A 12,489-nucleotide genomic window follows, 5' to 3' on the forward strand; every position below is an offset into this window, starting at 1 on the left:
GCCTAGCAGAAGGGAGTTTGACAACTGGGCCTTTTAAAAGGTCTCTGAAGGTGGCCACATGTGGATAGGGGACAGAAACTGAAGCTTGAGTTGTTTGTTACTGTTACTAGGTTTCCTGGAAAGTGGTGAGAGATCAACAGTAACCCCATTGTTCTTCTTCATCTTCAGTTTGGCACATGGAAGCATGCACGACGATATGGAGGCATCTATGCAGCCTGGGCATTTGTCATCCTGTTGGCAGTGCTGTGTTTGGGCCGGGCTCTCTATTGGGCCTGTATGAAGGTCAGCCACCCTGTCCAGAACTTCTCCTGAGCCCCACGACGACCCACAGACTGTGCCTGGCCCCTCCCTGGTGGGGACAGTGACACTATAAAGGGAGCCGTGGTAAAAGGCTCCCTGGGCTTCTATAAGGGGAGCCAAGCAGCTGCCTTCCTTTTCCCTGGGGAGAGGTAGGAAGGAACCAGGCCCTCACCTAGGTTTGGAGGGATAGGTAAGACCACTGCTGGCCACCTGCTTTCCTCCAACAGTTGCTGTGTTTAGGGTGAAGTAGGTGAGAAGTTGCCCCTAAACCTGGGTCCAAAAAGACAGTTCTAGCCTTGTCCTTCCTATATGCTCCCTGAGAGCCATTCCTGTCCCTTACACATTCCAGGGCAGGGTTGGGGTGGGTAGCCCTGGGGGGGTCTCCCTCCCTCTTGTGCACCATTAGGACCTTGCTGCTGCTATTGCACTTCACCAGGGGCTGGCTCTGGTCTCAGCACCCTCAGTCTCCTCTCCCCCCATTCTGTGTCCTGTGGGGGTGGGGTCAGCCGCTGCTCTGTACAGAACCACAGGAACTGATGTATATAACTATTTAATGTGGGGTATGGTCCCCTAGTCCTGTATTTCCCATAATTCCTCCTTTTCAACCTTATGCCCCAGTTGCGGTTATTTAACTGGGCTGGATAGGGTTGCTCTGTCATGGGAGAGGTTAGGGAGTCATCCTGTGCTTGTAAATAAATAAGGTCATGACTCTATTCTTTTCCAGTTGTTAATCTGTGTGTATGAAAGGATGAGGGGAATTTGTAGCCCCATGAAGGGATAGAATACACCACCACCAAAGCTGAAACTATGGCTCTTTATTTTCACAGGGACAGTTCAAAGGAAGTATCAGTAGCTTTTGATTAATGTAAAAAAAGAAAAAGAAAAAAGCACTACCCCTACACAAACACCCTTCTTGAGAACTTACATCTGTTATTAGAAACCTGGTTAAAGGATTCATAGTTTAGAAGGGAAATACAATGCAGATGTCTCTAGATAGCAATTATTAAAGAAGTTTGGGGGTAAGAATTTTAAAGCTAGCTTGGTGGGCTTATTTCCCAGGCTCAATGTGATTTGGAAGAGGTGTCACAGAGCTAGGTATAGGGTAATGGGACAGTGGTCACTGCCCAGAGCCTTGGAACGGATTTTACTGTCACACAATGCAGGCAACAGAGACTGAGATAACAAAAAATAATCAAGGCGCCAACCAACGTTTTTGGATCGCGCATTCATCATATAGGTCCAGAAGGTGTAGGCATAGGCGGTGTTGGGGTAGAGATGCCGGAAACTGTCAGTGAGTGGCACAGCCTGCAGCAATTCCCCGAAGCCCTGCCGCTCTTGTGGAGTGAAGCCAGCATTCTTTTTATTTCCCTTCGGGTTGCGAAGGTCAATTTCTTCATGAGCCACATTGAGGTCCCCACATAGCACAAGGGGCTTGCGGGATGCCAAACCCTTCAGGAATTTGCGAAAAGCTTCATCCCAGCGCTGGCGATACTCCAGGCGCACCAGACCTCGGCCTGCATTAGGCACATAGGCTGTCACCAGCACAAATGCGTCATATTCAGCCACAATCACTCGGCCTTCCTGATCATGTTCTTCCTCACCTACAGAAATGATGGAACAATTAGCAAAAAGAAGTTTTAAGAAAAGGGAAAGGAGAGAATAAAAGAATCAAGAATTGGGGCTGGACTGGGATACCAGTAATGAGTTTGGAGGCACTGGGCTTTAGAAAATCAATAGGGTCTCACCAATGCCATAAGAGACTTTGAGTGGGCACTGGCGGGAGAGGAGGCCCACACCACTGTACCCTTCCTTGTCTGAAGGAGCTGACCAGTACTGATGGGACAATCCAGACAGTTCTTGAAGTTCAACTGGTAGTTTGTTCTCTGAACATTTGGTCTCTTGGAGGCACAGGATGTCTGGGGCTTCTTCCTTTACCCACTGTAAGTGAAATTAAATGTAGAAAAAGTATTATCAATTCAGCAGCCATTTACTGAAAAATCTATATGCGAAATACTAGAAATATACAGATGAGACACAGTCTCTGCAGAAATAACGTCTAGCAGCATAATATTAAAACTTATAAATGCAGGGCAAAGAGGCAAGAAAAGTGTTACATGCAACACTGAGGAATTCTTGTTTTTTTCCCTGAAAGGCCCTGGATAGCCAGCTAAGATTTTTAAGCAGTAGTTATTTAAATGTTGGCTATGCAAGAAATAAAATGGAGCAAGTCCAGTAAGGAGGTTTTCCCAACATGCCAGGGAAGAGATGAGGACATTATAAATAAGAAAATGGCAGTAGAACTGTTGAAATGGCATTTGAAAAATAACAAGGGTTTTTTTTGGTGAAAACCTAGTACCTTTCCCACAAGAAAACTATCATGCTGGGGACTAAGATGGAAAAAGATGATTAAACCCCAAGATCAGCCTCTGCACCCCCTTAATTCCACTCACATCTAAACCTTTCTTCTTAATCCAGGCTCGAAGCCCATCCACATTCCACGAGCAGATCTTGAGTGTGGCTGATTTGCCACTGGGTGAGGTTTTCTGATCTGGGGGGTCTTCATACAGAACTGCGCCCTCTCCTACTGCCTCTTTTTCGTTCTTTTTCGCTCCTGCCTTACTCTTCTTCGCCTCTGGCTCTATAAAATAAGTAATACATCATGGGATATAAGTTGGCGGTATCCAACTTTGATTCAGAGTTAACTATAGACCCACTAAGCCAGCAGCTGCCGCGACTTCTTCACAAATAAGAATACTGTCGGTGGCGGTCTGGACTTTCCGTTCAACGGTCCGTACTTCCGTTCAGCTAGATAATTATAGACATCCCTATCGCTGCCTCTAGGGAGAGGGGCCCATTTCATTCTCTTACCAGTCTTGGGCTCTTCCGCGTCTTCGACCACCGCTCCCTTTTTCCCACGTTTCGGCATCACTGTAATGTATGCCCTTCTGCACCAGTTCCACTTCGCCCACTGAAGCAGTATTTTGATCGCGCTGCCTACAAGTGCAAAGAAGCCGTGAAACCAGCTAGAGCAGAAGACTCCACCCTCGACGCCCACGTACCAAGTACCGCCTTTCAAACTGTATTATCTCTGAATTCTTTCCCCGCCTCTGTGCACCATCAGCCTTTCAGCCCCTCACCCCCGAGACTAGATCATTTCATCGTCGTCTTACACACTTCTCGCGAGATCCGCCCTCCGGCCAAACGAGGGACTGAATTGAGAGTCCCGACCTGGCCTTGCGGATCAGACGTCCAGAGAAGCTGCTAAGATGGGCAAAACAACACATACCCTTTAGCTGACCTGCTGCGGCCCCTGTATGCCTCCTCCTTAACCCAGCACAAAGAATGGAGCACGCTGTGCCCCACGTGGGTAAGTGGCGTGGTCACATGATCTGAGATGCTCTTCCAGGGGCGGAGGAATAAGGGTCATTGGTCTAGTTGTACCACGTGACCGAAAGCTTCCCGCCCTTCTCGTGAACTCCGGGACATTGAAGGTCCCAACCTCCATTCTTGGGCTGTTTATCAATATGCCAGATTCACAACTCTTTCTGCCACCCTGACTAGAGATCCTAAAGCTGTGTAAGAGAGAACGAAATCAGGGGAAAGGCTGGGCTGGACCATGGGAGAGAAGCAGAGGAACGGATAGGAATTTAAGGAGCAGACGCCGGCTCAGCGTTCCCGGCAGTTAAGCGAACAGGCCCTCGAAGGGGTCTTGATGGGTCGTCGTAACGATAGAGGTTGGGACCGGCGTCGGCGCGCTACCTATGGGAATTTTCTGGTAGTTGTTGTTCTGGTTGGCGCGGCTGCTTAGCACCCACTGGCTCATCCTCCTACTCGGCAACCCGGAGTCTGCGTCCCAGCGCGGACTGGTGAGGGCTCCTTGGCTCCAGTGCTAGCTCGGAGCCATGCCGGCGGTGCTGGGTTTTGAAGGCAGCGCCAACAAGATTGGCGTGGGAGTGGTACGGGATGGCAAAGTACTGGCGAACCCGCGGCGGACTTACGTCACGCCTCCCGGCACAGGTGAGGACTTGGGGATTTGTAACTCGTGGCGCACTTTTCCGCACAGCGTCCCCTGCCATCTTTCTAAACGTTGGTGAAGAGTGCGCATTGTGCCTCCTAATTTTTGATCCTACTCTCTGAGATTATGTAACGGTAAAAAGGGCTTCCCAGGTGGCTCAATGGTAAAGAATCTGCCTGCAGTACAGGAGACTTGAATTCGATCCGTGGGTCGAGATCCTTTGGGGAATGGAATGGCAACCCACTCCCAATATTCTTGCCTGGAGAATGCTATGGACGGAGGAGTCTAGCGGACTACAGTCCATGGGGTCGCAGAGTTGAGACAAGACTAAGCATGCACACACATTATCCCGAGGCTGATGGGTAGAAGAGTTATAGGCACTTGGAACTGTATCTTCTGAGTTGTTCAGCCTATACTGAGCACCTTTTATGTGCTAATTATCGGCTTCCCTTGCAGTATTCGGTAGTTGTTTTTGGACTTCTGTACCTTGTTCTTAAAATGGGAATGATAATACCTGCGTCATTCGGTCTGGAGAGTTAAAGTACCAGACACATTGACCACTTTCCGTAAATGTTATTTCTAAGTTCTATTGTGTAAGAGTCGGACACGACTGAGCGACTTCACTTTCACTTTTCACTTTCATGTATTGGAGAAGGAAATGGCAACCCACTCCAGTGTTCTTGCCTGGAGAATCGCAGGGACAGGGGAGCCTGGTGGCTGCCGTCTATGGGGTCGCACAGAGTTGGACACAACTGAAGCGACTTAGCAGCAGCAGCAGCATTGTGTCTTTCCTACCTTCCCCCCAAACACCTCCTTCCATAGGAGAGGGCAGCAGGCTTGTGTATACCTGAAAAGCGTCCCTGAACAGGTGATGATGTAACAGGTTACTTGTTAGAAATGGATATATATGTTTAGCACTCAAGCTTCCTGGCATTTGGCACCAAGAATGTAAAGATAAAACAGGTAGTGCTTTGAGATGCTCATGGTTAAGCTGGGAAAAGTACCGATTAACTATAATGCTCTAATTGTTACATGTTACATATAGTGTGTTAATTTCAATGATGTTACCATGCACAGTGTTTGTAGAGTCACAGATCAATTCAGTTCAGTCGCTCAGTCGTGTCTGACTCTTTGCGACCCCATGAATCGCAGCACTCCAGGACATCACCAAAAAGTATGAGATAGGTATCATTGAGTCCTGAGTAGGAGTTGGGTATGAAGAAGGGCATTTCTGAGAGCTGTTTAGCTTAGCTGAACAGGCTGAAAAAACTATATCTGGACAGGATGTTTGAGGAAAAGGGAAGGGACTCTTCCTACCCTACTCAAATGTCTGTTTTGACTTCTAGGTGCCTTTCTGTAGGAAAATTCTTAGGATCTCTGACTTGTGTCTGTCTCCTAGGATTCCTTCCGGGTGATACGGCCAGGCACCACCGAGCTGTTATCCTGGACTTGCTGCAAGAGGCACTAACAGAGGCTGGATTAACCTCTGAGGATATTGATTGCATCGCATACACCAAAGGTATAGCTAGAAGTGTGGGCAACAGTGGAAGAATACACCTGGAACCCAGCTAGGTCAAAATAGCCTGCAGCTCACCTTTGATACCACCACTATATCCGCTGTACCTTCACATCCCCCACTTCCCTCAACTCTGTTTTTCTCAATCTCTATAGGATTCTAAGCCCCATTCTGTTCCCATAGGTCCTGGCATGGGTGCCCCACTGGTTTCTGTGGCTGTTGTGGCCCGTACTGTGGCCCAGTTATGGAATAAGCCATTGCTGGGTGTTAACCACTGTATAGGTCACATAGAAATGGGCCGCCTCATCACTGGAGCCACGAACCCAACTGTGCTGTATGTCAGTGGAGGAAATACACAGGTATTTAGAATGCTTCACCATTCTTTTTTTTTTTTTTGCCTTCATAGATTTTTGGGTATTTTTAATAACTGAAACAAAACAGATTTAAAACCACAGCTTCTGGAAGAACCATTTGTTCTTGCTGGTTTTGTATCTTTCCTCAAACTTGACCTTGACCTCTTGTTGGGCCACACATTCAAGAGCAGGGTCTCTGAAGACATTCTCATTAGCAATAGTTTCTTCCAAGGGGATACCTACAGAGTACCTTGTGGGCTTGAAGTGATATACTTCAAGTTACAAAGTTTCACAAAAGACTTGCTCTCTGACCTCCTGGCGATTTGCTTCTTGCCCGTGGTAGCTTTCACTTTGTACCTTGCTAGCAAGGTAGCAAGATCATAGGTATTCTTCATGATGACTGGCCAGGGGCATCACCACCTCCCAGGTTTCATGAACTTGCCCATTTTGACAGAAGCCATTCAGGACTACAGCAGAAAAGTTCCACCATTCCTTCTTAATTTCTGAGGCACTGTACTAGCAACTTTTACTTTCTGCCTGAGTGGTAGGAAAACTGGGCTCATCTGAAGCTAAAATGTGATACACTGGAACATTGGATAATCTTTATATGTGGCTATAGAGATGAGGAATTTCCAGCCTAGAGAAGGAAAGAATAGTAAGGATTGAAGTATTTAAAATAAGGATTTTTATTTTCATTATTTTGAAGCTTATTTTTCCTATGAATGTTAGCGATTAAAACTAAGGGGCACTTGGCAGTCCAGTGGTTAAGACTCTGCTTTCAATGCCAGGGGCATGGGTTCTATCCCTTGTCAGGGGACTGAGATCCCACATGCCTCAAGGTGCAGCCAGAAAAATTTTTTTTAAAAAAGGAAAAAAATAAAGGGTACTATCTCATTTGTTTCTTTACAACATTTGTTTTGTTTTAGTTACTGGTGATAAATATATAGCTTTTTTTCTTTTTTTTTTAAGAGTGAAAATGTAAGTAATTAAAAAACATTTTATGAATGGTGGAAGAGGTTTTAAATTTATAGATGAAGCCAGAGTTCTTTGGATACCTTACAAGATCTTTTTAAGTTGAGATTGGAGAACTCTAGCCCTCCTTTTCCACCTAACACCTGATGGGATTATTGTCCAGACTGATTCCTCTCTCCTGAAAGGATTATATTCTAAAAGTTCATTTTGTGAAATAGTTATTAAAGATAAAGGACGCATTTCTATGAAAATGACGTGGGAACTTTAATGGGTAGAGAACAAGTAATTGGTTGAGGCCTGAAGGATATTTATTATACAAGGTTAGGAACTTGGGGTGTGGAAAGTAACAGTGGAAGCTTACAAGATTTACTTGAGATGAGCAGTGATGGAAGTTTCTCTTTTCCTCTTTCCCTTTGAAGCCTGGTTAGGTGTGAAAAACAAGATGATTGACTGGGGAAGAGCAGATGACAGAAGTAGAAAGGCAGAATTTTTCTTTATGGTTTTGTTTCCAGCCTTTTATCAGTAGAGTAAGGGCTACATCAGAATGGAAGAAAATCCCTAGCAGCACCAGAAAGGGAAAGGGACTTAGGGATCCTTTGGAAGTACTGTCAGAAGTCTGGAGCTTATGTATCAATGGCTGATAAATACTCTCTGTGCTAGAAGTTGGTCACATATGAAGAGTGGACAGAAGTTGGTTGCCAGTGCTGAGCTGGATGAGCAATTAGTCTGACCCAGTATGGAATTTTGGGGTTTTGTTTTTGTTGTTGTTATTGCTGCACCAAGTGGCTTGTGGGATCTTAGTTCTCCTGCCAGGGACTGAATGCGTCTGCTACCAGGTTCAGGGAGTTCCCTGGGATTTTTGAGTTTTTTTTTTTTTTTTTCTTAACTCTACCTTAGTGGTTTCCAAATACTACCACCCTCGTAGGATAATCTTGAAGAAGTCTGGTTCCCTGCCTCCAAGAAGGAAAGCTTTCCCTAGTCCGCATTGTCTTGACTGCTTTTAAAGGAATATCAGCAACCTCCAAGCTAGAAAAATGTATCCAAAATGATAATTTACTTCTCCCCTGACCTAGGTTACCGTCTTTAGACTAGAAATCTACTCTCGGAATCCTTAGGGTGTATATAGACTTCTCAGGGAAGCGCTATTTAAAAGTACCTATTGAGGGTTTGGGAAAGTACTTTATTTCCGTTGCTTATTGAAGTTCTAGTGACCACGTTGATCCTCTGCTATGTTCTTCCCCAAGCCAAATGCTCCTCTTTACAGACTTGAGGTTTCATGGACATCCTCATCACCCTTAGGTGATTGCGTATTCAGAACATCGTTACCGCATCTTTGGGGAAACCATCGATATTGCTGTGGGTAATTGTCTGGATCGTTTTGCTCGAGTGCTGAAGGTAAATCATTGAGGATACAGAGAATATAAGTTGTGAATGAATTTTGGGAGAGCCATGGAAAAGGAAAGGGAAGATAAATTAGCTTCTTTTGCTTCATAGATACCCACCTTCATCCTGTTTTTCCTTCTGCTAGATTTCCAATGACCCAAGTCCAGGCTACAACATTGAGCAAATGGCAAAGCGGTAAGGGGAATAAGACGGAAGGAGGCTGACTGGTGGGGTGCCAAGGATTTCCCTGTGTATGTATGAATGAGCTTTGGGAGGGCTTTGGAGGGTGAGCAGCCAGCTGACTACAGGCTTAGTGCCTCATATACTCACTCCCACATAGAGGCAAGAAGCTAGTTGAGCTGCCATACACTGTAAAGGGGATGGACGTCTCATTCTCTGGGATCTTGTCTTTTATTGAGGTGAGTGTGGGGAGGTGAGGAGATGGGCACTTTTCATGCTTTTTAGTGAAGTGTGCGAGTTTTGCTCAGTGTAGTATTTTCTGCGTATAGCATAGTACTAGCCTATGTTAGATGCTGAATAAATTCATCTAGCAAATACTCATCTTTTGTGTACCAAGTGCTGTTCAAGGTAATAGTGATACTAGATGGAACAAAACAAAAATCTGCCTACTTGGAGCATGAGTTTCATGGGGCATGGGAGGAGGGAGGGACACAGAAAAAGAAACAGACAAAGAAATGGGAAAAAAATTAAAAGGGTCAGATGGGGATAAGTCTGGAGAAAAATTTACCAGGGTAGGGGGCAGAAAGTGAGAGGGCAGGCATTCATGATTACTGAATCTTGAAAGAAGGCTGCTGGTTTTATATGTATAGCTCAGTGCCAGTGAAGAGCAAGATATACTGGTATGGGTGAATTGTGGTAAAATGCAGTGATCCTCCAAGTGTGCTAGTTTTTTGCTCACGTGTCATCCCCAGACCACAGTTCACTGTTTTATCTGTTTGCCCCTGTAACTACAGGATGTAGCCCAGCGGATGCTGGCCACTGGAGAGTGTACTCCGGAGGATCTGTGCTTCTCTCTGCAGGTAATGAAGTGAAGAGCTGGGATAGAAAGGTGGAGCTGACAGAACTAAACTGGGATCGCCTCTGACGTTTTCAACTTATCTGCCCCACCCCCCCCCCCGCAGGAAACTGTGTTTGCAATGCTGGTCGAGATCACAGAGCGGGCCATGGCACATTGTGGCTCCCAGGAGGCCCTCATTGTGGGAGGTGTAGGGTGTATGTATCATTGGACTGGCCTTCTCTTTTGTATTTTGGGGCATGTGCTTCTTGCTCCTGATACTCTAAATCTCTTAAGGGTTTGGGGAAATTACTTATTTTGTTTCTGTCCTGTGCTTCCCAGTCCTTGCACCTACTTCATTTTCCTAAGTCAGTGCACATGAGGTGTGTAGCTGGACTGGAGAAATGGCTAAAAATAAGCTAATTGTACCCCTGCCTCTGTAGGTAATGTGAGGTTACAGGAAATGATGGAGACCATGTGCCAGGAACGTGGAGCTCGGCTTTTTGCCACAGATGAAAGGTAGAGGCCCTCCCACCCACACACACTCCCCTCCGCCCCCCAATTGCTGTGATTTTCTACCCTTAGATCATGAATTTCATACCTCTTTTCCTTCCCAGATTCTGCATTGACAATGGAGCCATGATAGCCCAGGCTGGGTGGGAGATGTTTCAGGCTGGACACAGGACCCCTCTCAGTGAATCTGGGATCACACAGAGGTAAATGGCCCCTTGGAGGAGGTAGACAGCATTATATGGGAGGTAGGCAAAAATCCAGCAGGAAGAGGACCCAGAATCGTGAGGGCAAAGAAGAATGGAATAAGGGATAACTGTCCACCAAATTTTTCCTTTTTTTTTTTTTAAACAGGTATCGGACAGATGAAGTAGAAGTGACCTGGAGGGACTAACAAAGTTAACAGGATTGGAGGATTTGGTGCCCTGAGTGGAGCCCAAGGGACCCTAGGCCTTAATCTCTATGCTTACAAGGCTTTGGACTCCCTTGTCTCATCATTTGAACCTCAAGAATTGACTCAGCATTAAAATATTTTTGGTTTTATATGTTGGCAATTGACTTGTGTTCCGGAAAAATACACATTTGGCAATGGTTAAATCCTTTTGATGGTTCGATGGATAAGGATGGCAGGGGTCAGAGCAGCACCCTGGCAGACTGCAGGTAGCCTTGGGAGCTGCTGCTCTGGAGCTAAAATTGAGGAGAATCTCTGAGATATTCTAACCTTCCCTTAGGAATGCATTATCATTGGTACTATTTTAGCATCAGGTCTTGTGTTAATTGCTTTACATTCATCACCTTGTTTAAATTCTTTGAAGTGTAGGTACTCAGGATTTCCCTGAAAACAGCCTGAAGCCAGATATAATTTCATACTAATTGATAACTCAAAAGTAAAACTGTCCCTCCTCCATACACTTAAGCCTACAGACATTTCCATTGGCAGACCAGAGGGAGGCCCTGGGTACATGTCCTGCCACAACCACCAGAACAAACGTCATCATGCACTTTTATTTATACCAGTCACCATAAGAAGTGTGACTATCAAGTCACCTCTCATCTTTTAAACTCTAATAACCATTACTCTCCACTCCCTTTTTTGTCCCTGTCCACCCTCTTCTTTTAACTCTTAAAATTCTTTTGTGATCTCTGAAGTTAGCAGCCAGTCATTAGCAAAAATCCCATGTATCCTCAACATCATCTCTGAATGTTCGCTGTACACAGGTGTGCTCTGAGCCCTGGTTTCTCCTGAGGATTCTGCTTCTCCTCCCACCTGTAGTGGCGGTGGTTTCGCTCACACCCACTGTAGCACTAGGCCGGCCTGGAGGCAGTGTGGGAGTCCTCATTTTTCCTCATACTATTTTTAGACTACGCTCATCTCTAACATACCTCAGCTTTAAAACAGTATCTGTCATAAATCTTGGTGCTTTAAAATATCCATATAGATTATCTTGCTAACACTCTGGTCTCAGTTCTTTGCACTCCACTGATCTTGTCCTATAGGCCCACTTCAGCTACTCATTCCTTTGGTCATATTCCAGCCCTACTGCTACTCCATATCTCAATCTCAAACATCCCATTCTCCCATCATTACTTCCTGTTTTTCCAATTGACACCACATGCCTTCACTTCTGTCCTCCAACTAAGTGCCAGTCATGAGCACCTCATTGCAGATAACTAGTCTCTTCTGCTTCTCTTGGCTTTTGTCGCACTCAACTCTTCACTGACTTTATGCCTACACCCATTCAGCTGAAAGGGCTAGGGGAAAACAGCCAAGTTGACTTTAAATTCATTACCATGAAACTTCAGTGGGTCCTGTATGCTAAAAGTAGTATTTGCTAGTCTTTTCACTTGCCCTCCTATTTTGGCCAGGGTGGTTGGGGGGAACTCTGTTGCTTGAGGCATCAAAGTTGGGAATTCATCACTTACCTCTTTTCTGATCCCTGTTTTATTCCTTCTGACCCCTCACATCTCCAACATCCCCTTCATTCTCACTTTTTGGTAGAAAATAGAGACAGTGAAAAGGCTCACAATCTCCTACCACTATGCTTACCATAACTTCCAGCATTTATACCCATATGCTCTGCTTTCTCTCCTGTTACTGTATCTTTTTTTTCCCTCTTACTATTTTTGTTGTTTATATTTTTCTCTACTGTTACTACATACCAGTGGTTCCCAGCTGGGACTGAGTTGGTTCCCAGCTGGGACTGAGTTTGCTCCCAGAAGGCATTGGGTTGTAACTGAGAGGTGGTGCTCTGGGTGGAGGCAAGGATGCTGCAGTATAGCTTACAGTACACACAACAGCTCCCTGCAACAGAATTATCTGGGGTTAAATGCTATTCATGTCAAGGTTGAGAAGCATTGCTCTAAACAAATTGCCCAGGCTCCCCTCCAGGTCCTTGGACAGCTGGTACCATGCTCTTTCAAGGAC

General features: G+C 45.6%; 3 protein-coding genes across 5 annotated transcripts in view; 2 read left to right on the plus strand and 1 right to left on the minus strand.

Moving 5' to 3' along the window:
• Positions 1 to 1,013, plus strand: part of PIP4P1 (phosphatidylinositol-4,5-bisphosphate 4-phosphatase 1) — a 35,662-nt gene extending 34,649 nt beyond the window's left edge. For all 3 annotated transcript variants that reach the window (XM_027553429.1, XM_027553428.1, XM_027553430.1), the window contains exon 7: positions 169 to 1,013. In XM_027553429.1, the coding sequence (XP_027409230.1) occupies positions 169 to 312 (144 nt within the window). In that variant the 3' untranslated portion in view covers positions 313 to 1,013. The remainder of the gene's footprint in view (positions 1 to 168) is intronic.
• An 87-nt stretch (positions 1,014 to 1,100) lies between these two features.
• On the minus strand, positions 1,101 to 3,697 carry APEX1 (apurinic/apyrimidinic endodeoxyribonuclease 1). Its single transcript, XM_027553426.1, has 5 exons — positions 3,587 to 3,697; positions 3,169 to 3,294; positions 2,751 to 2,938; positions 2,046 to 2,238; positions 1,101 to 1,901 (listed from the first exon to the last, which is right to left on the minus strand). The coding sequence occupies exons 2-5, from the start codon at positions 3,224 to 3,226 to the stop codon at positions 1,384 to 1,386; spliced, it is 957 nt and encodes a 318-aa protein (XP_027409227.1). The 5' UTR covers positions 3,227 to 3,294; positions 3,587 to 3,697; the 3' UTR covers positions 1,101 to 1,383.
• Positions 3,698 to 3,797: 100 nt separating this feature from the next.
• Positions 3,798 to 10,607, plus strand: OSGEP (O-sialoglycoprotein endopeptidase). The gene is made up of 11 exons (XM_027553425.1): positions 3,798 to 4,317; positions 5,715 to 5,834; positions 6,015 to 6,190; positions 8,456 to 8,551; positions 8,685 to 8,734; positions 8,880 to 8,958; positions 9,514 to 9,579; positions 9,682 to 9,772; positions 9,998 to 10,073; positions 10,172 to 10,270; positions 10,419 to 10,607. The coding sequence occupies exons 1-11, from the start codon at positions 4,203 to 4,205 to the stop codon at positions 10,456 to 10,458; spliced, it is 1,008 nt and encodes a 335-aa protein (XP_027409226.1). The 5' UTR covers positions 3,798 to 4,202; the 3' UTR covers positions 10,459 to 10,607.
• Positions 10,608 to 12,489: the final 1,882 nt, after the last annotated feature.

The sequence above is a fragment of the Bos indicus x Bos taurus genome, chromosome 10 (assembly GCF_003369695.1).
Source record: "Bos indicus x Bos taurus breed Angus x Brahman F1 hybrid chromosome 10, Bos_hybrid_MaternalHap_v2.0, whole genome shotgun sequence".
NCBI lineage: Eukaryota > Metazoa > Chordata > Mammalia > Artiodactyla > Bovidae > Bos > Bos indicus x Bos taurus.

What these genes read in the sequence shown, in the direction of transcription:
- OSGEP (XM_027553425.1), top strand. Translation starts at nt 4,203, where the DNA reads ATGCCGGCGGTGCTGGGTTTTGAAGGCAGCGCCAACAAGATTGGCGTG. An exon ending in ATCTGTGCTTCTCTCTGCAG is followed by an intron (nt 9,580 to 9,681) that starts GTAATGAAGTGA and finishes CCCCCCCCGCAG; the next exon opens with GAAACTGTGTTTGCAATGCT. An exon ending in CTTTTTGCCACAGATGAAAG is followed by an intron (nt 10,074 to 10,171) that starts GTAGAGGCCCTC and finishes TTTCCTTCCCAG; the next exon opens with ATTCTGCATTGACAATGGAG.
- APEX1 (XM_027553426.1), bottom strand. Translation starts at nt 3,226, where the DNA reads ATGCCGAAACGTGGGAAAAAGGGAGCGGTGGTCGAAGACGCGGAAGAG. An exon ending in CGCGGAAGAGCCCAAGACTG is followed by an intron (nt 2,939 to 3,168) that starts GTAAGAGAATGA and finishes CTTATTTTATAG; the next exon opens with AGCCAGAGGCGAAGAAGAGT. An exon ending in CAAAGTCTCTTATGGCATTG is followed by an intron (nt 1,902 to 2,045) that starts GTGAGACCCTAT and finishes TCATTTCTGTAG; the next exon opens with GTGAGGAAGAACATGATCAG.